A 25,751-nucleotide genomic window follows, 5' to 3' on the forward strand; every position below is an offset into this window, starting at 1 on the left:
TATTTTGTATCCAACAGTTTATTTAAACAGTAACAATCTAGGATATTTGGTCCCATGGTTTAAAAACAACAGTACGACATTCAGATCCAGTTCAGAACTCTTGTAAAATAAAGAAACGCGTGTATTTTTTTTGTTGTTTTGTTTTTAAGTGTAACATGTACAGACAGAATGGCAACTGTAAAGAAAAAGTGACGGACGAGAAACTACCCAAACCCATTATTCTGACGGCTGGACAAAGTTCAAAGTGCTGGGCTTTTTTACATTTTATTTCACATCAGAGAGGCCTTTTCACGCGTCTTCTTTAATTTCCATTCTCTCCCATTAAAAGGCCGTTCAGTGACAAAGAGCTACACGAGCTGTTTCGATCCCATCTACACGACGTCGCCTCATTACGGCTTCTCAAAAGTGTCGGTTCGGATTAGGAGGCATTCAATGACGATAGAAAATTACAAAAAGTCACGTACGCAAAAAAATAAAAACTGCTCCCCTGTGTTTTAAGCTAACAGACTTTTCTGTTCTAAAAAATATTGATCACACAGGACGCCATTTTAAATATTGTACATTTAAAAACAATCACGTCAGAGCGAGACCTTCTCCAACAAGCCTGTAAAAACGATCCTGGAGGAATGGCTTCAGAAAGTGTTGAAAGAGGCACAGATAGAGTCCAGGTGAGTCGCTGAAGCAACTCTGTTTAAAGAAGAGAAGACGAAAACGTCTTTAAAGAGAAAAAGGGGGAATGTTGTGAAGCCGTGGATTAGTCCATGGCGGCTGTGGTTTTATTTCGAATCAGTTCATACGTCCTCCTCGTCGTCCTCCTCGTAGTATCGGTTCCGTTTGATCATATCCTCCACCGTCAGCACCTCCTGCTGCTGCTGCTGCTGCTGCTCCTCCTCCTCCTCCTCCTCCTCCTCTTTGTCATCCACCTCCTCGCTGTCCCAGAAGCCGACATCCTGAGACGATCGACTCGCCTCCACCTCCACTCCGGGAGAGGAGAGGTCTGTCGGCGTCTCCGCTCGTTTCAGAGGAGCCATCTCTTCCTCCAGGTCACCTTCGTCTTCCTCCATCTCCTCGGGCTGCTCGTCGGGAGTGTCGGGGTTGACGTCACTCTTCATTTCACCCTCCTGCTCTTCGTCTCCCGAGCTGGCGAGCACGTCCCCGCAGCAGTCCTCGGTCGGGGTCTGGCTGTCGGAGGACGGGTGCTGCAGCTCCATGGAGGTCGGCTCAGGACTGAGCTGACGGGGGTCCTCAGGAGGGGTCGGGCTCGGTTTTCTGGCCTCGGGAGCCGCCTGTCCTGCCAGTGTGAAGGGCTTACTGCGCTCCTTCAGGGAGGAGGTGCGGCGGAGGCCGGGGGGGTCTCTGGTCTGCTCGGACGGGGAGGAGGGGGATTCGTCCTCTGGGGGCCACTTTGGGCGGATGGTCTTGGTGGCCGAGCCCCCGTCGGTGGACTTGGGCATCTCGTCGTGCTCCGCTCGAGGAGGCCAGGAGATCTTCAGCCTCCGAGCCTCCGGAGGTCTCTCGCTCTTCTCTGCCGACCCCTGACCCAGAGCCTCCATCGTGGCCATCAGCACGTTGACTTTAGCGAGCGGGGAGTCCTCCACACTCGGGCTGTCCAGGTCCGACACGGGGGTCTTCGCCTTGGTCTGAGTGTTGGACTGAGGGGAGGTCTCCACGCTGTCCCCCTTGCTCTCCCACAGCTCTTTGTGTGGTCGGTGTCCGAAGCCCTCGTCGTAGTTTCCTTTGGCCTTGAAGAGCTGGCAGAAGTGCGGTTTACAGTACACGTTGTTGTGCAGAGAGGCGTAGTTCACCAAACTGACGGAGGGAGAAAAAAAATAAAAATAAAAATAAATGTTAAACAGCTGTGATGACGTACACATTTTATTATCTGCTAAAAGTCGTCGTGTTTCTGATTGTTGATTTATTTCTGGCTCCCCGTCCATGTTGAACACTTCGAGGTCAATACGAGTGTTATGTGTGGGAAAAAGGTCACTAGAGGGCAGCACTGAGCCATTGGATGAAATCTAGAAAACACAGGGGCTCTTATCAAAACCAAGAACCTGGATCACATCAGTCCAGTTCTGAGGTCTTTACACCGGCTGTCTGTGTGTCAAAAATCCTGCTGCTGGTTTATAAAGCGCTTTAATGGTTTTAGGGCCAGAACACACGAGTGACCTCCTGATTAACTAGGAACCATCCAGACCGCTCAGGTGGTCCAAACATGGAGAAGCAGCGTTCAGCTTCTACGCTCCGTATATCTGGAACAAACTCCCAGAATGAATCTCTCAGCTCGTTAAAATCCAGGTTAAAGACTCGTCTGTTTACAGCTGCTTTTAAATAAAGAGGTTCACTTTTAATTCTCTCTATGAATTATTTTTACTTGAACATATTTTAGGTTTTAATAATTTCAGTGATTTCTAAAATGTTCTATTTTAGAGTTTCTTCTCTTTCTTCTGTCCTGATGCTTTTTGACGTCTTGAGTGACGAACTTTGAAATCGCCTTGTTGTTGAAACGTGCAAGAAGTGAAAAACTTCTCCGAGGATCATCATGGAGTTTTTTTCCCCCCCTAAGATTCATGTTTTGCTTTTCCTGCCTGGATTCGAGAGACAGGACAGAGGAGTCAGCGAACACGCAGAGAGAGCGAGCAGGTCGCAACGTGTGCAGCCACTGGGCGAGACTCGAACCCTGTGGCCGCCCGCCTCGAGGACGTGGTCATGTCGCAGCTTTGACGGGAGCCGCGCGGCGTCCGAGCAGTCCTCACCTGAGTTTGGTGTTGCAGTGCGAGCAGCGGAAACAGGAGGAGTGGTAAACGTGCTGATTGGCCACCAGCCTCTCCAGAGGATAAACCGTCTTCTGGCAGGACACGCACGTCTCCCTCGCTGGGGGCCGGAAGCTCTGAACACAAACACGGAAAAAAATTTATTAATTAACATAAAAGGTGCGAGACGTCTCTCTGTGCGTGAAGCGCTTCCAGGTGAGGACTCACTTTGGGGGTCGTCTTGGCCTGAGAGGAGTCTCTCTGATTGGACGATGTCGGGGTGCCGCTAGCAGAGCCTGTTGAAGCACAAAATGAGGTGTGTGAGAAAATGCAGTGACGACTTCTGACCACTAGATGGTGCTGTTTTCACGTGTTATGAGTCCAGACAGACTCGAGCTTTAGAGGAAGTTCTCGTCACTCCTTTAACTTTTCATAAATGCACTTCATGAATCTCTGCGTCACTTAGCGGCTGCACCCTCCTTCCATCATTTTCTATTTTAAATGACTTTAGGCACTTTAAATTGTCTTCCTTGTTCCTTCACATGAACGACAGTCGAGTTAAATTAAGTTTTAAGTTTTAAGTTACTGACCGTTGCTCTCTGCTGTAAAAACTTTCCTGCCGGTCGGTTCTGAATCCAGACTCTGAAAAGAAGAAAACGAGGATGTAAGAGAACATGAAATTATCTTGTTTCATTTTTTTTTTTATTTCTTATTCTTAAAAAAAACAAACAAACAAAAAAACCAACGCATGACTGCGACAGCTTTAGAAAGTTATTCATCGTTTCACTCCCACAAACGTTCAGACTATCGTCCTCACCAGGTCCAGAGTGCACGGAGGAACGTTCTCCTTCTGCTTCCCACAGAATCCATCCAGCTGATCGCTCTGAGCGAGCGAGAGAGAGAGAGAGAGACAAGGTCAGTGGTAAAACAAAAACTCTTCACCTCCATAAACGACCTTCACTGCTCATTATTCGAGTGTTTGAGCTGCAGGGTCACTTTGTGAGATTTGATTTGACTACATGTACTCGCATGTTAAGGACGAAGAAGTGGCGTGTTTAATGTCCCAGAAGCCTCAGGAGCACGGGCAGCAGCAGGTCAGAGGAGCGGTTTGAAGGTGAGAAACTCAAATGGCCGTGAACTCACAAACCACAGATTAAAAACAGGATCTATTTCTGCCTCCACAGTTTGATTCTGACTAATCAGATTTTTTTAGTCCCTCGTTCCCCTGATCCTTAATTCCTGTGATGCAACGTAATAATGTGATTTGTTCAACCTTCTCTCCGCCTAACAAAAAAAAAAAAAAAACGTACAAAAACAAAAAACTACAGCTTCGGTTTGTAATGCAGGATTACGCTACGTCGTGTCTTGGTTCAAAACACCTCAAAAAGCACAAACACATGACCGATAGCAGCGGCCGTGTTGAGGATGCATTTCAAGTTGAATGTGGGTCAAAGTGGATTTAGCTGCTCGAGTCTAAAACTCTTCAAATCTTCACACCAAGTCGAAAGTTTGACCTGTGAAATGGAGTTTTACACAAGATCACGCTTTTATTTTGAAATGTCTCGGGGGGGGTCACGTCTCTTATAGTCCTGTATGTACATCAGGAAGTGAGCTCAGGACACACCCTCATTTAGACCACTTCAGGTCAGGTGTGTGAGGCGAGGACTCCTCTAAGGTGGCGAGTGATGTAACCACCCACAGATCACATCAGAGGCCACGAACATGAAGCCAAAGATCGATGAAGGAAGTCTCATTTTTAAAAGCTATTTTGTTGATATTTGAACCCGGACAACATGTCAGTGTCCGTCCCTTCATAAGAGCTCCTCCCACTCAAAGTCACGGACTCTGACCGAGCCGCTAATAAAAGCAGCACGGTGAGATCCGGATCAGCTGCTGAGTCAGCCTCAATCAGGGAGGCTATTTATCATCATTCATGATTAACTTCTGTCCCTGTGGACACGAAGGAGGGAGAGAAGTCAGCCGAGGCAGAGGTCGGAGCGCCGTGCGGGGACGCTACCTGGCTGCTGATTGGCTGGAGCGACGCTGCGCAGCTAATCACGTTTATCAGAGGTTTCCCTTTACACAGAAAAAAACACCAGATTTTAAAAGTCATAAGACACTGAAGGCAGATTGGTAAAGTCAACCTTCACCCGAATGAAGAAAATACAACAAGTGATATGAGGCGGCACGTCAGAGAAAAGCTGACTTTGACTCAGCTGTTTGTTTGTCGTTGTCCGACAGGTCGGCAGAGAACAGAAACTTGTTTTTGAGAGGATGATTGACAGGTTCGCTCACATTGACGGAGGTGGGAGTGACTTCCTGTTTGGAGATGGCGGCCTGGTAGAGAGCCATCCTGTCCCGGAGAGGAGTGGACTCAGCGAGACTTCCGTCTGGTTGGACAGAGACAAACAAAGACGATGCATCAAAACACCTTTCAGTTAAAGCTTCTACTTGTTCCGTCAAGATGTCAGGATTGGGGTTTTTTTTTAGGAATGTGTTTTTGCAGAGCGTTCATTATGAGGTATTATTCCTGACGACAACTTCCCCCCCTCCTCCTCCACTCATCCGGGTTCGCGCCGAGTGCAGAATGTGGCGGTTAGTCATGCAGGCCGAGGACGGGAACACGAGGTCAGGAGTGCTGTGTGCTGTCAGAGGGTCTCTTCCTGTCTGCTGATCACAGCCGCCTGCTCCGAGACTTCACTTCAGGGAAGGATGTAATCCATCCCGAGGAAAACCCCCAGCACACGTTTGTGGCCGATCGAAACGTCCCGGAGAACAATAGTGACAAGAACAAGACTTTGCTTTTGACCCGTTTTTTTTTTAAATTTTTTTTTTAAAGAAACTAAAGATCAAATATGTCACAGTGAAAGGATCACAGGAGTTTTGGACGTATTGGACTCCAGATAAAAACTGATTAAAGAAACTTCTGCAGACAGCCTCTGCACCTGCAGCGCACAAACTGACCACTAGGGCGCCGTCCTCCTACTTGTTCCCAATAGCTGTAACTGGTACGAGTACACCTGGGGAGGTTTAATGACGTCTATTCCAGAACTTTCTCGATCACCGTCCACTGAATAAAAAGCATCGATCAGAAATAGAAACACTGACCTCCCAGTAGCTGCTCCATGTTGGAAGGAGTTCCACTGCTTCCTCTATTCAGCGGCTCTCTGGACACCTGGAGAGACAAAACACACGTCCAGTCAGACAGACGTCAACAGACCAGCTTGGATGTGACCTCAGTGACACACACACACACACACACTAACAGCCATCTGATGCTCACATGTTTCAGCTGCTGGAGCCAAAAGATTGGAAGCGTCCATCAGGAAGATCAAAGTATGGCGAGCGATATCAGAGAGGTAAAGAGCCGTGTGTGTGTCTGTGTGTGTGTGTGTTTGAGTGTGTGTGTGTGTGTGTGTGTGTGTTGGTCCAGCCAGCCACTTTAATCCCCTTATGAGCTCAGAGAGACGTAGCATCAGACGGACAACCTGTCTGTCCACAGCCGCCAGCGAAAACAGAACCACTTTGTTTTTTGTTTTTTTAAGTTCACATTTTATCTTTAGATAATTGAAAACTTTAAATCTTCCCCTGTGTGACAGCGCGTGTATCTGGTCAGTCTCTTAGTAAATACGTCTTTGCCGTCATCAAACCTCCACAAGAAGAAAAAAAAAACAGCCTGAACACTGAAATCCGTTTTGTTGATACGACGTAAACCGACAAGTCGAAACTCTCCTGCAGCAGTAAAACTTCGAAGCAGCTGCTTCCACGGTGAGGACGAGCACAATTAAACTCCAGATTACACAGCAGGTCAGATCTTGACTATGAGACACTTTCTTGGCTCTCACGTGGCGTGATGAAGCGTCAGCAAGCGGAACGCCTGCAAGCTTGAACAGGAGATTTCACAATCAAAGAAGACAAGTCGCTGCTCATCAGATGATGTTTACACTCTGCAGGTGATCCACAACACTGAACGTCTGACATCGACCTCTGCCTACAGAAAGAAGCTCTCCTGTGGCGTGGTGGTTACACGGCACCGTCCATGAAAACGATAACCGTCACCGTGCTGCACGCCGTTTTGTCTGCACGTTTTATTTCGTTTCCTGTGAGGTTGCAGTTCGCTGATGCGTCACATGTCGATGTTTTTAATCAATAAATGTGTTCATGTTTAATAATTGAAGTTAAGAGCAAACCGTTTAAAATAATCCTCCCCACAGATTGTTACAATTTCTGTGAGTATACCGATAAAAAAAAAAATATATAAAAAAATAAATAAAATCAAATCAAATGTCCGACTTTCGTTTTGTCCTTTATCAATATAAAAATAGATAAAATGTAATAAATATAATTATTAAGCCAATTCATTCTTACATGTTTAAACCCTGAGCTAAAAATTCGCCCTTTTTACAAGAGAGTCCAACTATCAGAGATGATGTCATGAACGGGTCAGCCTTAGAATCGGACCGTCTGAGTCAGCGTGCAGTCAGAAATAATTTAGATCTAAGGTTACACACACACACACACACACACACACACACACACTAACTCTGAGTCCAGAGTGTGTGTGCAGGGACACACACACGAACAGTTGGAGGCTTCTTCAGCTCCTGTCTGGTTTTGTAGAGACAAAAGAAACCAGCAGCATCATCATCATAATGACGGATTTATCCCCCTGGGTGGATTATCTTCCACAGACCACGGGTGCAGCTTTAAAGAGGAGGGGGTGTCTGAGTCTGGTTTTTAACATGCATGTGTGTGTGTATGTGTGTGTGTGTGTGTATGTGTGTGTGTGTGTACATGAGGAGGGCGGGATGTAAACAAGCAGCCGGTCCAAACGACGTCTCAGGAAGCTGGATCAGACAAAGAATCTGCTGCTAATCCTGATACTGTTATAGCTCTCTTTCAGACAGACCGGCTGACTTACATCTCCCCTCATTGACTCCACCCTGTCCACACACACACACACACACACACACACACACACACTTTACCAAACATGATACCCTCCCCAAAACAAAGAAACAAGGAGGAATACATCTACAGCTCCAGGTAAAAGCATTACAGAGCAGCTAGTCAAAGTTGAAAGGAGCTACTGATAAAGTTAGCCCACGAAGCAGCGTCTGAGAAGCTGTTTTTATTAGAGCCGGTTCGTCTTAAAGGCCTCTTTGAGCTGCTCGCACAGAGAAGTCAGACATGAAATCACACAGAGAGAAAGTTAAAATAGAGCGTCTGTTTCAGGGCGATGAAGCCGCTGCCTGTTCAGAGGCCAGACAAAGAAAGCAAGAGAAACCAAATGAATGAACCACCACAGTTACCTCTCGTGCAGGGCGGGGGGGGGGAAAAAAAAAAGAGAAAAGGGCACGGAAGAGTAAGCAGAAAGGAAGTCCGGAGAGCGAATGAATTAATCCAGCGGAGGAGAGCGCTTCAGAGCGAGCAGATCCGGCGTGTGAGCGGCGAGCTGTGGGAGAGACTCCTGAGATGGTTTAAGGGAGGAGGAGGGAACACAAACTAGGAACATAAAGGCGACAGGGAGCAGGTGTTCAAAAAGGGGGCGCGGCCGGATGAAGGTGGGGACGACGACAGAAGGGGGGGGGGGCAAAGTGTGCCATGGTGTGTGTGTGTGACCCCCCCCCCCCCTTCATATATCCATCTGTGTGTGTGTGTGTGTGTCTCTTTTGACTGTGTCCCGGTCCACACAGCTTCAGAATAAAGCAGAGGGGGCGTACAGGGTGGGACAGGAGGGGGGGGGGGGGGGGAGGGGGGGAGCAGCTGGTGGACGGAGGAGGGAGAGATGGGGGTCAGTAAATATTGGGCTGCTCAGGGCTGGGGGTCTGTTGGAGGGAGGGAGGGGTTTGCCGGGAAAGGAGGTTGGGGGGGGTAAATTAATTTCAGTGCCTGATGACTTCATGCTTTGCCCAGCCCTGAGGGGGCTTAAAGGGGGGGGCATACAATAAAATGACTCAAACTAAGACATTTTCAACAGGAGAATAACATCCATAGTGTTCTAGTTTAATACATTAATCATTAAATTTAAGGTTTCTAAAAGTCAAGGTGGAGGAAGACAATCGTTCCACGTGTAAATCTCGTGGTCTCGGAAAGAAACCAGAGTCGTTCGGATCCTTTCTCGGCTGATCATCAGTGGACACTGAAAGCTTGATGGAAATCCACTGAAAAATTTTTTTATGCAGACATTTCAGCCTGAGCCCAACATGTGGACGGAAAGAACCGTCCCCCGCTTGACACGCGGCCGACAAGGCTGAAGAAGAAAGTGGAGGTGGAGGTCTTTGGAGATATGCAGAAGAATGAGGAGGAGGAGGAAGAGGAGGGAGTGTTGAGAGAAAACAGGGAAAAGATGGACTGAGAGCTGAGCACAGCCGGGAAGAAGTGGACAACAGGGCTGATTGATGAGGTGGGAGGGGACGGCGGGGGGCTTTGATGGCTTTAGGGGAGACAGTCTGAAGAGGCTCTAAGTGCAGATCAGCTGTCTGCAGTCATGAGCCCGCCAGCCTGCGCCGTGACATCATCCGCTCTGTGCGCTCCACAAAGAGAAGCAGAGACGACCCCAGCCTCGGATATACAGAGCACGCCATTGTACAAAACCACTCAACTCTGAGTCTACTGTAACGTTCGACTGTAAAGTAGCCCGAGAGGATTTCACTACACAATTCATCCTTTGGGTGAGACAAAATGTACAACACGAAAATGAGACTCACTAAAAAAAAAATCCCCTGAACCCTCCCTGACCAAACTTCTCCAAGGCTCACAGGAGGTCAGAGCCGTGCAGATACCGAGTCTTTGTTGAATTGATGTCATGTTTTTTTTTTTCACTACACTGCTGTGTCATTTAAAGGTCACGTACATATTGTGAAAATCCTCTTCCCCATGTTCCTCTAACATGCGTCTCTATTCTAGTCTAAAAAAAAAAAACCCCAATGATGAGAAAAGTCCATCCTCTCCGTCTTCTGCCTGCTCCACTTTTCAGAAAATGTGTCGCTCAAACAGGCCGTTTGGAGATGTTCCCTTCATGACATCACAAAGGGCAGTAGCCCCTCCCCCAGGTGGGTGACACTCCCACAGCTAGGTGTTTGTTCTGCCCTCTGAGTCTGCCTTCTCACCGTAAACAATAGGACATGGAGCCAGAAAGCAGCGAGTACACCCGAGCCCTTCCAGAGAGGGGGCGTGGTCAGACACAGCTCATTTGCATATTTAAAGCTACAGACACAGAAACAGCCTGTTCTGAGCAGGAATGATATAGAGGGTAATCTTCTGCTCTTGTGCAAGATTTGTTGACAAGTCAGAAAGCTGATGAATAACCTTCATCACCTGAAACAATAAATAACTGGAGAGGGGAAATGTTTCAGCCTGTTCATCTCACAGAGACAAGAGGGGAAAACAAAAACGTGTTGAAGCTCATGAGCTGAAAAAATGTAAAGTAATGGATGAGCAGAAAGTATTCAAGGAGTGGCTGTTTGCCTCGGGGAGCCGTCTCTCTGAGTGAGGAGAGAGGAGCTGTTATCTGCTCTTCTCTGAAAGGAGCCTCCTGCTATCTGTTGCTCGCAGCGTTTCGTCAGCATCTCAGAGAAACGGGACGAAGTCGTCCAGGGTGTTTGCCTCTCTTATCTTCAGGGGAGTAAAATTAGAAGAAGAATATCTGACTTTAAAGTGCAAGTCTACGCTGCTTAGGGGAAGCTGAAAACAACATGTAGAAGTGTGAAAGATCAGAAGGGAAACTTGTTAGCAAACACTCCAACGAAAACTAAGCATTTTATCACACATTACCATACGTTTAAAACATAGTTTCCCTTTGTTTTACCAGAAATATTCCAACTGAGAGTTTTCTTAAGGTGCCGAAGAGTGTCCATATAAAAGACACCATCAAAAGTTTCAAAGATCAAAACATCTGAATGTGATCGGAAGAAATGGCAATCACTAGAAGACTAAATGATCCTTGTCCCGTTATTAAAATCGTTATCATGTTCTGGTTTATGGTTCTTCAGTAGGAACCAACAGATTTAAAAGGGTCCTGCTGTATCAGGTCCGAGGACCGCTACCAGGCTTGTAGCAACCGATATTATAAATAATAACGACCAACAGAGTAATAATTTCAGCCGTTTTAAATGTAATAGAGCCAATAACATAATAGATGTAATAATAACTTTTTAAGCTGCTAATGTAATAAGTTGTTAGATCATTGGCTGGTGATTAGCTTGTTTTTGCAGGACTTGATCTGACTGCTAAAAGCCTGAAATAAAAGAGAGTAACGAAAGGAAACCTTAAAAATCAAGTTGTGGAAAAACTAATGAATTAGCTTATTGCCATAAAAAGACAACAACAAGTCTTCTTGTGAGGTTCTGTCACAGCCAATGAGGCGCATCAGATAAACGCCGTCTTGTGATCCACTGTTAGTACAAATAAAGTGAAAACAGCCGTTATTCACTGTTTAAGTCATTTGAAAGGAGACGTGGTCATGCTGACTCTCCATCTGAACACGCTGAATAATGAAAGATCAGCCCCGATACTTGACGCTTAAAATTGCTTGTAATGTTCCCTTCCTGTCGTTAAAGAGCGCCCTGTGTTGGTTGAAACACAGCGTGCCCGTTGTTAACACGCCACACCTCGAGTGCGAGCACTTTGGCATTTTACACGCCTGGAAAGAATGCGTGACCGGACGTTTAAAAGGACCCGACTTTTATGCTCAACAAAAAACAATTAGCTGCCTGCAGGAGCATGAAACATGGGCTCGAGTTACTGATGCCTTAAGAGAGGATGTGCAAGTCAGCTGAGTGTGTGTGTCTGTGTGTGTGTGTGTGTGTGTAGGTGAAAGATGGCGAAGTGAAGCTGCACCATGTGACTCACAGCAGGCCAGCACTGCAGGGTTATCTGAGAACAAGACAATGATTTTAGGGGTTTTGTTTTCTACTAGTTAGGATCTCGTCTCTGTCGTTCAATTCTCCACGTAAAAGAAAAACAAACGCCCGATATGTTCCAATAAAGTCACCACATTGGACAAAGACGAGTTCTCCTTTGAAGGTTCATCAGCCACAGTGGTGATTAATCTGTAATTTTACAGCTTTAACAGGACGAGTTGTGTCACGGCGAATCACCACGACACGTTTATCGTTGCTGTGAAAACGCCGGATGTCGCAAAAATGCTAAACGTGCAATTAGCCCTCCATGCAATGTAAGTCCAGCTGAGAGGTTGTACCCGTGTGTGACAGGAAACATCAGGACCCTGAAGGCCAGGAAATAGTCTACAAACCGTCAATACTTCATGTGTGGAAGCAGCTAAATGGTTAAAGACAAAAGCACAAAGCCGGAGTGTAACATGGTGGTTGGACATGAGATTGTTTTCTCGCTTCACTCTGCAGGTCACACGTCCACATCGACACGCTGATGGTCGAGGCGGCTGTGTAAGATGATCCCATTCGTATGCATTTCTGCATCGCTGCAATTCGAGGTGAAGTGCCTTGCTCAAGGACAATCGTGTCAGTGCAGGTAAGAGGCTCACCTTGTCGTTCGGCGTCTCGCCCTTCTCGAACATCATCTTGAGGCTGTTCAGAGGAACGCTGGGCTTCTCCGATTCAGGAAGTTCAGCCGCCGCTGCTGCTGCTCCCTCCTGCTCCTCCGGATCTCTGCTGGGCTTCTCCTCCATGTCGGTCGGGTCCCGAGGCCGAGCCGTCTGCAGCCGGGTGGAGCTGGTCTCAGAACAACCCTGGGTCTCCTGCTCAGGGTCCTGGTCTTCAGAGAGCGTGGCGGCTCTCGCAGAGTCAGGATGGGTCTGACTCGTTGGTTGGATGATGCTGGCGGGATGGTCGGCTTTAGGTGGAGGTCTGACTTGTTGCTGCTCCCAACGTTTCTTTAAAACACTCAGGTTCCCGCTGCGCAGCGAGGACGGCAGAGGCTCCGCAACCTGGCGAGAAAAAAAAAACAAAAATCAGCTTTAAAATCACTCACGTTAAAATATTCTTTGGAGTTTACACAACATGAACGTTAACTCCGGGTGACTTCAGTTTGAATCAATCCGAGGTCGGATAAATAGATTAGTAGTTCATTTAAATTTTCAAAGTGAAGAAAACTTGTATTAAATATGATATATATATATATATATTCAAACTGATGAAAGAATCTCGACTTAATCAGCCGGACGATGAACTTGATCGATATCCGGGTATCAATTGATTGAGTGTTGGTTATTTTATCACAGATATTACGAGATTTCAAGATCAAGGTTAACTTTATTGTCTTGTCTTTTTTTTGGGCTCTTCACATGAAACATAAAACGATAAACATTATGAAGTATATAAATACATCAGGTGTTTATTCACCAGTCAAAAAGCATTTTGTTTCAGTACATTAATCAGATCTGTCACCAGCAGGGGGCGCTTTTCAGATAAGTGACCATCGTCTCTACATTAAAAATCGTCTCTGAGCGATCTAAACAATTCATATGAATATTTTTCTATTTAAAAATCTAAGAAGCATAATGTCCGATATCTGAATCTGATATAGATCTCAACGTCGGCCCTCAGGATCCCAGATCAGTCAGACCGTGTAAGAAACTTCATGGAGATGTTTAAATAAGGACGCTGGATATTTATCAATGACTGAAGGAGTTTAATAACACGGTGACGCGTCTCCTTTTTTTATCTGCTTGTTGAAAGATCATTTCTCTTTTTTTCCACTTTGCTCCAGCCATCGTGTATAGAGACATACATATTCATCTGACAGGATGTGGAACCAGCATGACATGAATCAATCGTCCCACCTTTTGTTAAAATCAACTCACTGAAGTGTTCTCTCCGTTTTAAACTTCACCCTGCACACCTCGTCTGTGAGGTCAAACACATTACCAAGAAATCTGCACAGCTGATCAGAGCTGAGCTCGTGAGAAAGACGTGCTCGAGGGTTAAACTGCTGGCTACACGTCGACCGTTCATATCTCATGATTCACTTTTTTTTTTTTTTCTTTTTTTTTTTTTAAGCTTTGTCAGAGAAGTCTCCCGCTGAGCGATGTTAGCCGCTCGGTCAATCTGGTTTTAGTTTGCTCAATGACTTCCATCAGCGTTGGACTCCGGCCACCCGACCCGACGACTGCTGCTGCATGAAACTAAACAATTCTAAAAAGATATCACCGACTAAACACACACACACAAGTTGGACAACTCACTCGGCAAGGTGAGACGGAAAATCTGAGAGAAAAGAGTGAAGGGAAAAAAGCTGCAGAATGAGACAAAGAGCTGTTCAGCATGCACGACTGGAAACCTGGAGACAAAACAGAGAGACACAAAGCGAGAACAAACTCTGGAAAAAGCAGCCAAAGTAAAGAGTTAAAAACCTGAAAAGAGGCTGAAGACCCGGCTGTCCAGTTGGCGCTGTGTGCTGTGAGTTTGTGTGTGTCTGTGTGTGTGTGTGTGTGTGTGTGTGTGTCTGCTGGCCGGCTGGAAACCCTACAAGCTGTCCCAGATGTGAGAGACTCGAGAAGTGATCAGAGCAGCATGAAGTAACAAGCCCACCCCCTACAACACAGAGGGGAGGAAACAGGGAGGGAGCGAGGGGAGGGGAGAGAAAATCAGAAACAGAGACAGTCAGTGAGGGAAAATAAGTCCAGGAAATGAGAAAAAAGGTGAAGGTGGAGAGAGAGAGCAGGAAACTTCAACACAGGGCAAAATAACTGTTTTCACAACGACTCAACCTGGATTAACAAACTTCTGATAAGCCTTGTTGACTGAGATCTTTTTCCCATGTTTATTTTAGGGATTCCCTAATGAGGCCTTTAACTCTCTCAGCCGTCTCGTTCTCACTTTGCTTTTTCCACTGCAGAACATTTTAGCTTTTTAAAAAGAAAAACAACATGAAAGTTAGGAAAACACCCAGATTTTTTTTTTTAATACTAATATCAGAAAAATATGCTATGCTCATAAAACAAGCAGCTCCAGGTTCATTCAAACCTTTTCTGACTTTCACTCCTCTGCAGGTCACATGGTCTGGATCACCAGGAGAGTTTGGTGGCAGACGCAGTTTAGTATCTACAAGGCAACGATTTTATTCAAATTCTGCTCTACGAACAAAGACCGACGTGTTGGCGAGAGGATCAAGGTCCAAAAGGGCAAAGTATGCTCCGATTATGTGAACAGTGCAGGGTGAGAAGAAACTGTTTGATGAGGCTGTCATTTAACTAAACACTACATCAGCACGAGAGACATGCAGAAATCCAATGCTGATATTTGTAGGCTTTTTTACATTCACCATGTTCATCATCACATTTTATTGCCGTCGCATGCACAACACTCAGTCTCCATATTTAATTTATTTAAATTTACAGTATGACAATATTCAGAGGACTCTGAGTGACAGACAGCTTCTTTAGTGAAACGATGGAATCAATGCTCCTCTCGTTAAATAAGAAAGATCGAGGAGAGAAATCTTGCGCGATATTATACAATCACTAATCAATAACAAAATACTGCACAGACGAAGGGAAGCATCGAACCTGAGACACTTAACCAGCACGCCTGAGTTTGACTTCTACAAACTATGAACGGACACTTTGAGCCGTTGATGACATCACGGCACAACAGAGGAAAATGTTGAAAACTTGAATGAGTTGAGCTGGAAGCTTTCATCCTCCTCTGAGGGAACACTGATCATCGATTTGTGTGAAATTTCAAGGCAATCCATCAAATACTTTTTTCGGATATTTAAGCCTCGACTGAAGCGACGGAATGAAAAAAACAAACAAAAACAAAACACCTACACGGCTATCTGCAGAGCTGTGATGCTAAATGTGGAGGAACACGAACGCTCTGTAGAAGTTCAAACTTCTGCACGACGAGCTGCATCTGGAGTCAAAGTGACATTTTAAACAGGAACTGTGAGAGTTCAAATGTTTGCCATAAAGTCACCGAGTCCGAGTGACGCACACACAGAGCTGCTCTCTCCGAATACTTTCAGTTGATTTTAAGTGCAATTAAAACAGAGTGAAATCGTCTCTATCTCTGCAGAAAGAAAGAGCACCACACCTACCTGCGAGTGCAGAGCAGCGATCTAAGCTCACAGACGCACACACACAGAGTTTTAACACTCCCTCCCACACAGATCAGGTGGGACAGAGGCATCCTGTTACCACTGCAGCATGACAGCACACGCTAACACAGCGCGTGTGTGCGTGTGTGCGCGTGTGTGTGTGTGAGGAAACAATGTTGAACAACAGACGCCTCATTGAAGATTTACGTCTCTAATAAAGACGTTTCAGCCTAATTTATTGCATCGCTATAAACACGTCTCTGAACAATGATTGTGCAACAGCATCAGACTGCTTCATCACTTCACTCTTCACACTTTACTTCCATCTTCTTTAACGCTAAAACAAACGCACGGCTCAGACTGAGCTTCATGCTCCCCTGCAGACGTGTAAAAACTGTGCTGCAGAGTCAGAACACGTCTCAGGTAAAGATGGACGTCAGAGAGTGTTTGCAGGATCACTTTCTTTCTGCTTTTAAGTAGCTCCACTTAAATCTCCAACATGAAAACACAACTTCACATTATTAAGAACTAACGAGACGAATCCTCTCAACAATTAAACATGACATGCTCTGTGCATGTTTTTAAAGCTAAACACACTTGTTTACATTCTGTTATACTTCCTGATTTGTTTTTATGATGTTAATTTTTTTGTGATTTTAGTACCTGTACAGCGCTTTATAAATAAAGTTATTATTATTATGACGCCCCAAGAGTCCAGAGGCTTTTTTTATTTTGCTCAGAACAAAACCTTTGCTACGCTCTAGCGTAGCGTAGCATTGATAGCATGTTTTTTTTTCGGGGGGTTTTAAGGTTTTATGTCCTTCCTTTAAATGTTGTTTCTCTTTCTCTCGTTTCCTTTGTAAATGCAACATTCCTCATGTGAATACTTGACGCTGCTCTTTTATCCTGCACTACAACGAGCGAATGCATTCTCATCTGTTCTGTGAAGTTCACATTTGAATGACAAGAAAAAAGGAAGTCTGAAGTTTTATCATCAGTCGATAATTCTCAGGAAACAACAAACCGCTTCCGCTTCCCTTCTCTCAGCTGGCTCCACGTGTGACTCGTCTTTCTCGGAAGCGTCGACACTGTAGCCAGTATGCAACACCAGAGAAGACAGGAAATGCAAATGCTTTCATCAGTGGGGCCGCAGCCTCGGACACCACCGTGCAGATAAAAAGAGAAGACGCTTGTACGACCCGAGACACTAAAATAAGACCGTGTGTGTCACGAGTTGAAGTTTGAATGCTTTAACTTGTTCGTGTTGTGTTTTTAACGGTGTGAAGGATTAGAAAGACTCGTCGTGGTACGTACTGCTTTCTTCTTCTCGGCGTTGCCCTCCTCTGCTGCCATCTGGTACCTGAGGAGGAGAGGAGACATCAGTTCAGAATCCAACAACATTTATTTATCGTCACAAATCGGCTGGTCCTGTCGAACACGCCGAGGAAATCCCCATGACATATTCCTCTTCCAAAAAACCCAAGCTGATTTCATGAGCAGTTAATCTGGACAAAATCTTCAGCCCATGTTTGGACACGCAGAGGAGGAGAACCAGGAAGTGACAAAGAACGATGTGACCTCTGCTTCTTCACTGGAAGAAAACACGCAGACTCTTTTGTCTTTCACCTCTGACCACAGACTCAAACATTCCTCTGACAGGAAGCTGAGACCTAAAAAGAGCAGAACCTCAGACCACAACAATTGTTTCATCACGACTGCTGCTGGCCTCAGCATCACCACTTTCCACACTGTGACATTGAAGCTACACACTACAACATATTACATTTTATTAAAAAAGGTCTAATCAGTTAGATATCTACTGACTGAAACGATCTCTTCCTCTGTGATCATGAAGGAAACCTGCTGTGTTGAAGCTTCTCTGACAATGCAGCAGCCAGTATGTCCTCCTTCTAACTTTAGATTCTGCTCCTGAATGCTCTGGATCTGATTGGACCAGAGAAGGTAGACGGGGCTTTGAAGGCCGTTTTGGACGCCCCTGGGTTTGCCAGATATGAGAGCAGTTATCAGGTGAACAGGTGTTGCAGCGATGGAAGCGGGCAGTGGAACTGCTTCAGATAGAAGTGATTGTACCCGAGCTAAAAAGCCTCTGCATGTTTCTAATAAGCTCCAGCAGCAGAAAGCTGCTCAAACTAGGATCAATGTTGGAGATGAAACATGGAGAGAGGTTAGAACGCAGAAAGCTTTACAGACCCATGCAGAGCTGGCTAAACACTGAAGCTACAGTGTCCACCACATGCATAGCTGGCTAAACACTGAAGCTACAGTGTCCACCACATGCAGAGCTGGCTAAACACTGAAGCTACAGTGTCCACCACATGCAGAGCTGGCTAAACACTGAAGCTACAGTGCCCACCACATGCAGAGCTGGCTAAACACTGAAGCTACAGTGTCCACCACATGCAGAGCTGGCTAAACACTGAAGCTACAGTGTCCACCACATGCAGAGCTGGCTAAACACTGAAGCTACAGTGTCCACCACATGCAGAGCTGGCTAAACACTGAAGCTACAGTGTCCACCACATGCAGAGCTGGCTAAACACTGAAGCTACAGTGTCCTCCACATGCAGAGCCGGCTAAACACTGAAGCTACAGTGTCCACCACATGCAGAGCTGGCTAAACACTGAAGCTACAGTGTCCACCACATGCAGAGCTGGCTAAACACTGAAGCTACAGTGTCCACCACATGCAGAGCTGGCTAAACACTGAAGCTACAGTGTCCACCACATGCAGAGCTGGCTAAACACTGAAACCCTTTCACAACGCGTTAACTATAAAAAGGATTCTTTTCCTTTGTGCTATGAATAATCTTTCCTAATTAGTTTGTAGCATCAAAGAGAGGGGAGGCGATGCATGTGGCAATGCTGTCGTTCCCTCTCTGTGCTGGCATTCTCACTTTAATTGGGAAAACTTTAATCAAAGCTGCTGTGAGGGACTTTCCTTTCTTGTAAGATATGGAGCCACCCTGTGTACGAAACGTGATGCTCAGTCAACTCGAAGGTGGTCAAAAAATACATTTGCACGTAATCTTGTTAAAACATGAAATGTACACAAATGTCTTTTGATTAAAAACTATTTTGAAAGCAATGCATCACTTTTTTTTGCCTCACATGGAGGACAACCGATAAATGTCATGCAGAGCAGTACTCACCCCTAGTGGTCAGATAGAGTAAGTGCAGGCAGGTTAGATTCAACCATCCAACACTTGAGTAACTTGATATTTTAAAGTGGAAGCCCGAGATAAGTGTGTGCTAAAAGTCTTAATCTGAACGAGCCTGGACAGGAAGTGAACCAGAACAACTGGTGGGTTCATGACGGCGTGCGCAGTCACATGTTTACAGAAACGAGGAAGCTGAATCAGCTGTGTGGTTAGAAAGTGTTGAAAGGCAGACTATGACCTCGTTTCTGAGGAGCTTGCGGGGGTGAGGAGACGGATCAAATAATCTGCTGAGTGGCTGCTGGTGAATTATTAAAGTCAAAAAGGAGGAAGGGGAGAGGCGAGACTCACTTGGAGAAACGCTCTGCGATGGCGTTGTTTTTCCCTCGGGTGCCGACTATGGACAGCTCCTTGGCGGTGACCCTCAGGGATTGGGACGCCCACTGTCTGCGACCAAACGGAGCGACGGAGGCCATCTCTGCTGCACGTCTGAGCAATCAATCGACCGGTGTCAGTTTTGCCGGGAAACGCACGTCGTAACTCTGCAGGGAGACAAAAAGAAAAAGCAGGTTGAGCCAAAAAGAAACAAAAGAAAAGCAAATCAACTGGAAAAAAAGGTTTTTAAGGAAACTCTTTGCAGTTTTGGGGATCCAAAACTTAGCCGAGGAGAAACATCCCTCCATGAGTGTTTACATTTTAATAAAGCCGCTCCCCACACACACACACACACACACACACTCTACCGTTAGCGTGAAACAGACCTAGCAATACAAGACCTCATCGAGGAAATCAATACTTTTCCCCCACATCACACATTTGACTCTGTCATCAGTGCAGCATGAACCGGCCTCCCTGTGTGAGTCACAAAGTCAATAGAGCGAGTCACACAGGCATTGACCATCTGTTCCCCGTGTGACTCTGCCCCGAGGCCTCCAGGGCGACTGCAACTAAAACGCTGCATCATCATCATCATCATCATCAGTCGTGCACTGACACACTTTCACAACACTGGCACGTCTCTACCTGCTCAGCTCTTCTGCAACTTCACAGGCAGACGCCCCGTTCGCAGCGGCGGCGTCATCGTCAGCTCACCACGAGTAACCGTCATCTGTGAGTTACACTCGCTCCGGGGGAATCGAACAATGAGGTGGATGAGCTGGGGAGATGACGGAGCGGCCTGCGGGGTCCCCACGTCACTCAGCAGGTGGACTATTGTCAAGTTGGAGACGGACTCGTTATGTCCTTTAACATCGTGTCCTTTGTGTTTTACAGTCGGGGAAAAGGACAACTGGAGATGATTGAAGTCATTTCATTGAAAGCTCTTACTTCTATAACACGGACACTTGTGATCTTATAGAAACGTTTTGAAGAATAGTGAGCTGGACTTTTGAGACCATTTAAAGACTGAAACCATAAAATATAAAAAGGTCCAGATATTCAGGAACTTCTGCTCATGTATCAACAAATCCTAAAGTATTAGTAAAGCACGTCGTACAGATGTTTACTCACAGATAAACAATGTGGGAATGTATGGACGGCTGCCGTGCCGGTTCGATTTTGATTCTTCGATTGAGAATCTATTTTCAAAACGATTCTGGATCCATCGATTTAAAGTCTGATCCTGAATGAGTCCTTCAGGATCTACTCCCGTCATGTGAGACTGGCTGAACTTCTTGCTGCTCCATTAGGCGTTTTACAGAGTTACAGAGTTAGCATTAGCACGAAGCAGGGAGTGACTGATGAGCAAAAAGAAAATAAATCTGGAAGTTATAAATCGATTTAAAATGTAGGGGGAAAAAAAAGTTTTGATTTTTACATAAATTGTTTTTTTTCCATCTCTACACAGGACACACACACCAACCGTATACACACACACACACACACACACACACACACACACACAAACAAACAGGGCCATACATATATATGTACACACACACACTAAAATAAACTGGCAGCCAAAGGCAGGAGAGAAAAGTAACGTTTTTAAGACTGAAGCACGAGAAGATTTACTAAGAATACTAAAAATGCTTCACACAAAACAAACTGAAAATGGCAGGAGAAAAGCTTCAAATCCATCCCAACTTATCAGCTGTAAACATCAAATCATTTTAATTAAATTAAAACATGTGACTTTTCTTGTGTAATTCTCGCACACTACTACAGAAGCTCCCGTCCTCACACATCTCAGGTGTGAACACAAATGAATGATGGGAACTCGGTCAAAGCTACAAATTCAGGTCACGGAGTTTAGACGGCAAAACAAAACCTGATGTAAACTGATGCTGAGCATGCACAGGTGACTTTACTGTCTTATCGTCACGGAAACAAAGAGACCAAACAATAAGCAGCTGTACCTGAAGTTCACAGCAGACTTTTAATCTGAAGGGTTTGTAGGTTGTTGTTTTTTTTAAAGATAAGAAACATGGATGCTGCTTCTTCAACTTTAAAAGAAACACAAGTGAGAGAAGCTCATGTTACCCAAACAGCTTCACCCAAAACATCAAATCAAACTCTTCATACCTGTGAGGATATATCAGCTGCTTTACTCCCTGAGGCGTGTTGTCCACTACTCCTATATTCCCTTCTCTTCTTTTGACTCCTCAGCTGTTTCCACCGGTGCTTTTAAGAAGATAAAAGAAAGTAGGAGGAGTCCCGACACTATTTAACTCCTGGCAGCCAATCAAAAAGCTGTATTCACCTCCACCTGGCAGGTACGCGCTCTCTTCCCTCCTCCCCTGCCCAATCAGCAGCTCCGTCGGGGTTCAGTGCGAGCGCGGAGCAACATGGAGGTATGTGAGACGAGCAGCCTGAGGGCCCGGTGTTGAGCAACATGGCAGACAAGCAGCATGGAGGGGGGAGGAGGAGGAGGAGGAGGAGGAGGAGGGTTGAGGAAGGGGAGGGGGGAATCCCACACTGGATTCCTGGAAGCTGAGCAAACTGCAGATTGCCTTTTTTTTTTTTTCTCACAAGGTCAAGACTGTGGAGGATGTGACTCATTCACAATCCTGCCGAGTAGAAGAAGAAGACGGGGGGGTTAAAGAGAGTGGATTAGGATTTTACTGAAGAGATTTAAAGTTTGTTTGGAAAAAGAATTAACCACCTAAACTGTGGGAAAATAGGATGAAAAAAAAAAAAGGAAAGATTCACTCATTTTTAACCTCCTGTTCATTAAAGGATTCCTCCCTAATGAGTGTTCAACATCATCCCGCAGATGTCTTTTTATATTGTCAAAGTCTCTTTTGGCAAAGTAAGGATGCAATATGTAGATTCCACCACCAGGGGGCTTTCAATCAATCGTACTATATCAAAAGATGAAGCTGACGCTAGCGAGGAATCATGGGAGTTCACTATGCTACTCCCCCCCCCACCATTGAAATGGTAACTGACTGGAATAAATCTAGTGATGAAAGTAGACGAGTCTCAGTCGATATCCTCGGCTTGCTGATTTTGGTTGGCTTGTAATAAAAATGGCCATCACCAAACTAACTGAGCACTTGTTTCTCCATTCAGGAAAAAAACACAAATAAAAAGGTTGATTGTAACTCAGTTAAATCAAGATGCATGTATGATGTATGCAGCATGTGAAGCTGATTCTGGTTAAACTAAACTTTTATGTTTTCTAAACCAAGAGGACAGACTTAAAGGGATACTTCACCCATTTACATGAAGCTGTGTATCATTAGAAACATGGTAGTAGTGTTGAATGGTCGTGAATCCAGCCCTCATTTTGCCCTGAGACGAGAAAAATGTGTTTTTCTTTGCCTGGAAGTTTTGATGCAAAAAGATGTGATGCAAAAAGCGTCATATTGCATCACATGAAGAAAACTTCCAGGCAAAGAAAGAAGAAACTTTCTCGTCTCAGGGCAAAATGAGGGCTGGACTCACAACCATTCAACACTACTACCATGTTTCTAATGATACACAGCTTCATGTAAATGGGTGAAGTATCCCTTTAAGTAAAAAAAAACCTCCCTTTACAGGATCATGAGTAAGAAGTGACATCTTAAAACCTCTGAGCAACCGTCAAAGACGCCACAAGCTTCATCAAGCAAGAGAAAATAAACAGAACGTCTAAAAGCCATGAGTTATTTAAAGTGTTGGCTTGAATCATTACTAAAACATGTCATTTCCCTTCTTACAACACTTGCGGGTTCATCAGTCAAAATGTTTGACGTGGCGCTCTGAGGTCCTCTGGGATGATTGGACCTCGGCGCTGCGGTGGCCTGAGAGACTTTCAGCTCCATCAGTGTCACGTTAGTGAGCCGGTCTAATCCCAAACACATGATGGCTGAGCGGAGGGGGACCGGCCTCATCTCAACTCTTCTCTCAGGATCCTGAGAACTTCAGCTGTAAAGAGGAGCTCCATGACTGGGTTGTGAGAGCTCTGGACTTTTTGAAGCTGGCGGGTCGGGTAAGGCTCATGTGGAGGGTTTATTATGCAACTTATCAGCGAGGGGAAAATGATTGGGATGAATGTAGAGAGGTCTTCACAGGCAGTTGGCCTTTCCATTAGGGTGAAATGTTTTTCTTTTTATTTAAAGTGGGGAAAAATGATGGGGTCAAAAGTCATAAATGACTTGTTTTGGTCTCGTCTGTTTTCCCCCCAGCTTCTCTCAAATATTATACTCCATCAAGACTCAAGAGAAAAATATTTAAATACTTCCATAAAATAACTGAAAACGTGTCCTTAAGTGAACGCATACAGCTGATTACAGATCAACGGAGGGGAGTCTACACATGATGACACACGAACACTTCAGACCTCATCTAACCTCAGGACCCAACACCAACTAACTAGCAAGAAATCACAAACCCAAATTTCCAATATTTTTTCACCTCAGACGGTACCAAACAAAGAAATGTAACAAAACAATCGTGTTTGTTAAAAACTGATGTTTAGACTTTTTGAAACTTTTTTTACCAGGCAAACTTTGGAGACCCGCTGAAAATGACTTCACGACCCACAAGTTGACAACCATCGGCATAGATCACACTAACCAGCTGGATGAACGTGCTGTTCAGTGGGTAAAGATGAGATAAAGAGCTAAACAAGTAAATTCATGAATGTGACAGTAATCTGGCATCATCTCAGGTATGAAATCAGCTGCACACATCAGTGTCTGCGTCCTGACTCACAGTGTCATTATGAAAGAGAAAGAATCCAACTTATCAAACAGAAAGAATCACAAATGAAGCCCGACAGGTGCTCAGAGTAGATTCCTGTCATGATTAAAGGAGACACTTCTTTAACACAGAGTCCATGTTGTAATATCCTCCGCCTGGTTAAGAGTGGAAGTCGGGAGTCCAGATTGCATGTTTATAGTTGACAGGAAGTTTGGATTAACAGTTGTGCAACGTCTTGGCTGTGGCTCCATGTGATCTATCTCAAGTCTAAGAGAAAGAAAAAAAAAACTTCAGATGACGTCATCTGGGTGGGCCGAACAAAGAAGCTAGTGGTCAGGTGTGGCAAAGCCTCATTAGCTCCTGATGGATGAACCCGACTCTGACCGGAGCCAACCGTAGATATACAGCACCTTCAGTGTGCTCAGGATGTGAAACAATGAGGTCAACATGGAAGTTAAAACTGAGTGTTTTGTACTCCTCTATGTTGGGTTTCGTAAACGGGTTTCATGACCAACATTCGGAAATTAGCTTTCTAGTCAATTCTGATGAATTTACCCAAGTATTCATTTAAAAAAAAAAAAAAAAAAACACAATAGTCCAACACACAAACAACCATGTACTAGGACTTTGTATTATGCATTAGATTTTTTGGTAACAAGATGGCAAAACTGTGGGACAAAGTTGAGAGGTAGCAAAAGTAAAAAAATATATAATAAAGACCAAAATGCAGAAACAAAAACTGAACTAAACTTAAATTTAATTTACCAAACACCCAACCCTCAACCTCAGAGCCACACAGATAACTTAAATACCACCGAGGGCTACTATAGCTTCATTGTGTCAAGTAATAGTTAATTTAGCAGCTGCTGTGTCAGGTGGAATTCTGTTTGCACAGGTAAAAGTACACCTGGTCCACACAGCTGGTCTGATTCCCACGCGGAAATTAAATGAACCAACATCTTTCACATTACTGCAACAGCACAGATTGATTTTAATTCCCCATAAAAGCCTTTAATTTCTTCGTTTAGAGTGAGTCAGCCCTCAGACAGACAGGTGGTCTCACTCTCACCTGACTGAGACAGGCTCCTCTCAGGTGACTCACGCGCTTGTCTCGACAGGTACACGTTGATTTATGACCAAAACTCGTGTTAACACGTTTTTCCTCGCTCTCATTTGTGTGACATGATGTGTCTGTTACTCACCTGTGCAGACGCAGGTAGTTTGTCAGGGGGGCTCGCGCGTTTCAGACAGGTGCTGTCGGGTTAACAGGAGGTGTGACGGCGATGCAGCAATTAACGGACAACTTTAATCAAGACAATATCGCGAGACTTGGAATCTATCCTTCCGCGAGTTTACTGTGTGCCAGCGCATTGATACCTGAGGTCACCTGGTCTGCGGTCTGATGGATTTTAAATATGAACTTTTATATAAGTTTGAATAGCGGTTTCAAATACATTGATAGTGCTGATTAAATATTGGACATGTCAGTAATTGTTAGAGGCAAGATAATAGTGATGCTGTAAAATATCCATTTTTAGATTGTTGAGGATCTTTCTCTTTTCCTTAATGAGCTGTGTTGGACATTTTCAGGCCACATTTCAAAACGCAGCTTTTTATAACAAGAGCCTTCGATTCAATAAAATTAAAAAGTTAAAAAATCAGATAACGACAGCCT

The 25,751-nt window shown here is 45.0% G+C and overlaps 1 protein-coding gene across 3 annotated transcripts; it reads right to left on the bottom strand.

The window, feature by feature from the left end:
* Positions 1 to 25,419, bottom strand: lima1a (LIM domain and actin binding 1a). Of its 3 annotated transcripts, XM_079359306.1 has the most exons (12): positions 21,651 to 21,790; positions 21,473 to 21,571; positions 19,301 to 19,491; positions 17,088 to 17,133; positions 12,259 to 12,660; positions 5,862 to 5,928; positions 5,049 to 5,143; positions 3,571 to 3,636; positions 3,344 to 3,395; positions 2,982 to 3,049; positions 2,757 to 2,890; positions 1 to 1,809 (listed from the first exon to the last, which is right to left on the bottom strand). In XM_079359306.1, exons 3-12 carry the CDS (start codon positions 19,423 to 19,425, stop codon positions 792 to 794), a joined length of 2,073 nt encoding a protein of 690 aa, XP_079215432.1. In that variant the 5' UTR covers positions 19,426 to 19,491; positions 21,473 to 21,571; positions 21,651 to 21,790; the 3' UTR covers positions 1 to 791. The 3 variants fall into 3 exon arrangements, with proteins under 3 accessions (XP_079215432.1, XP_079215431.1, XP_079215433.1); XM_079359305.1 differs by lacking the exons at positions 21,473 to 21,571; positions 21,651 to 21,790 and adding an exon at positions 25,279 to 25,419; XM_079359307.1 differs by lacking the exons at positions 21,473 to 21,571; positions 21,651 to 21,790 and adding an exon at positions 25,146 to 25,218.
* Positions 25,420 to 25,751: the final 332 nt, after the last annotated feature.

The sequence above is a fragment of the Symphodus melops genome (genome assembly GCF_947650265.1).
Source record: "Symphodus melops genome assembly, chromosome: 13".
Lineage (NCBI taxonomy): Eukaryota > Metazoa > Chordata > Actinopteri > Labriformes > Labridae > Symphodus > Symphodus melops.